The sequence below is a fragment of the Dendroctonus ponderosae genome, unplaced genomic scaffold (assembly GCF_020466585.1).
Source record: "Dendroctonus ponderosae isolate FM_Combo_2020 unplaced genomic scaffold, Dpon_F_20191213v2 Dpon_F_20191213_9, whole genome shotgun sequence".
Classification (NCBI taxonomy): domain Eukaryota; kingdom Metazoa; phylum Arthropoda; class Insecta; order Coleoptera; family Curculionidae; genus Dendroctonus; species Dendroctonus ponderosae.
The window spans coordinates 4,662,255-4,664,582 of record NW_026019116.1 but is presented as its reverse complement, the minus strand read 5'-3'; the positions used below and the strand labels follow the sequence as shown (position 1 = coordinate 4,664,582).

At 51.2% G+C, this 2,328-nt stretch overlaps 1 protein-coding gene across 1 annotated transcript in view; it reads right to left on the bottom strand.

The window, feature by feature from the left end:
- The window catches only part of LOC109541724 (locomotion-related protein Hikaru genki), a 4,421-nt gene extending 2,940 nt beyond the window's left edge, over window positions 1-1,481 (bottom strand). The window contains exons 1-6 of the mRNA XM_048669881.1: window positions 1,248-1,481; window positions 994-1,200; window positions 845-936; window positions 624-786; window positions 403-573; window positions 216-350 (exon numbers count right to left, since the gene is read on the bottom strand). Coding sequence (XP_048525838.1) covers window positions 216-350; window positions 403-573; window positions 624-786; window positions 845-936; window positions 994-1,200; window positions 1,248-1,341 — 862 coding nt within the window. The 5' untranslated portion in view covers window positions 1,342-1,481. The remainder of the gene's footprint in view (window positions 1-215; window positions 351-402; window positions 574-623; window positions 787-844; window positions 937-993; window positions 1,201-1,247) is intronic.
- Between the last annotated feature and the right edge of the window lie 847 nt (window positions 1,482-2,328).

Below are 2,328 nucleotides of genomic sequence, written 5' to 3'. Positions count from 1 at the left end.
CGCGATGCGCACGTAATTTATTTACCCGCGTTCGCTTTAAAGGCAAATTTAAAAATTAAAATAGAACATCGCCCCGTTGCAAGCGCGCCCAGGTATTTGAATTTCAAATTGCCGCTTTGTCTGGGCAGATTCAAGTCCATAATACATTTAAACCCTTTTATAGGGCATCAAAAAGCGCCCTGCACAGGAGGACAAATCGGGAACGCGACACTTACAGACCACATGTAGAACCACGCTGTTGGTGATGCCCCTAGGGGTGGCGCATGTGAACGTTCCGGAATCCTGCGCCTTTGCATAGTAGATCGAAAGGCGGTACGTCAAGTCCTTTTCCTCCTCTGCGATCGCCCATCCTACAAGGGCAACGTAAATCAAAACAGACAGGGGAAACCCCGTAGGCCCCACCTGCAAGGTACTTCTCCGAGGGGGTCCAGGTCCACTCAGGGGCGCCCACTCTGCGCTGGTAGAGACACTCAAAGTGAATGGTGGATCCGGGAAAAACCGCCAGATATCCTGCCGGTTCCACGCTGGCAGAGCCCGAAGGGATTTTGATCAAAATGGTGGGCGGCGCGTCCTCTAAAATTGCCCCAGTTGGCCACGCCCCCTAGGTCTCGCCAGCGACTTACCGGTAAAGTTGGTCAGGAACGTGGTGGGGACGCAGCTGGGCAAACGCGAGGTCCAATCGCCGTTGAGGCAGCGTGGGGAGGCGGTGCCCAGCAGCTTGTACAGCCCCAATTCCCTACAGCGCACCTGCAGCTGGGACCCATGCGGAAATGCCACCCCTGGGTTCTGCAACATTTCAATGGACCTGCCGAGTTGCTGTTTGGCCCCCCAGGTATGTACATACATTGATGATGACATTCTTGAACGTAACCACCTGGTTGGGGTTGATGTAGTGCAGCTTGCAGCTTTTGAGCAGCGACTCGAATCGCCCGTTCACTGAAACCGGTTTATTTTCAAGCAACTGTATGGGAAAGACTGGGGGGAAGTGGGTACCTTGCTGGCCGACACATAGGGGGCCCACCCATTTCCCCCCAATGCACTTGATTTTGCACAGTCGTTTCTCGCCCAGCGGGCCGATGGAGCCGGAAAACTTCACCTCCTTCACATGGGAAAACTGGCTTCGGATGCGGAATTCGCCCTTCACCGTCTCCGACCCGTTGACGACCAGCAGAGGAGGCGAACAGATCGTCGAAGTGAAATCTGCACACTGATTTATATTCACTGATGTAAGGGAGAAATCGGTTTACCTTCACGTAAAACCTTGCAGCGTCCACTCAGAATCGACAAGGCGCTTAACAGAACCACCGAAAACAAAACGGCGTCGTTGCCCATCAAATGCATCTGATTGGAGCGTTGCGTCACCTCTGGTGCCCCCTCATGGTGCCCCAGCTAGCGCTGCTGTGTTCCCATTGGCCACTGAAAGGGTTGTTCCCGTGGAAACTTTCGCGTGATACTAAAAGGAAATGGGAAAACGCGCCAGGGTGGATTTTCCGCGCGGAAACAGCTGGGGAATAGTGCGCGCTTTTAAGCCTCTCTGGTTTACAGCCCCTAAACCCTGTCAACCTGGTTAATCGGCGATTTAGGGGCAGCCCCCCTAGTTTCCACTTGCTGAGGCCTCAAGCCCCTTGGCTCCATGGAGCCAAGGGGCTTCGAGGCCCCGCTTTTTCTCAAGGAGTAAACAGGGAGCGTGGCCGCCCTTACTAAGGCGCTCACGCATGTGCCCCGGCAAAATCCATTTCTAATGCACTATTAGGAAAATGAGGGCTTTTATAGGGGAGGGCCTTTCAGCATTACGGGCAATCAATCAGTTATTTGTTTTCGATGTTTTATCCGCCGGGAATTTCCGGGTTCTTTGTTTACAGGGCGGCGCGCTTCGCGATCACGGTAATAACGGTTTTATTAGCTGCTTTGTTATTCTTCGATGTAGATCAACAGCTGAAAAGGGTGGTTTGTTTTGCGCATTTGGGGATTGTTCTTGGTTTGTTGCTTGATTTAACGGTGTTGGGGGAAATGGGCGCTGCATATTATCCATCAGGTCAGGGGGGGGGGGGTTATGTAGAAAAAATACAGTCTTCTGTTGTTTATGAAATTAGAAAAATCATCGTCGTTTTGTGCAAGGGTGGCGCAAGATTATTGCAAAATTTCATATTTTCCGTCCCGTTTTGCATGTTTCTCGGAAGCAAAATGAGCAACAACGCTCGTTTTTACATCATTCCAGAGATAACTAAATGGTTTTATTCGAAGTTTCTCAAGAACCATTCGAGCCACAGAATTCGTTTTGGCATCGTTGGATAGAGAATTGAAAAGTCGATTCAGTCGTAACAACGT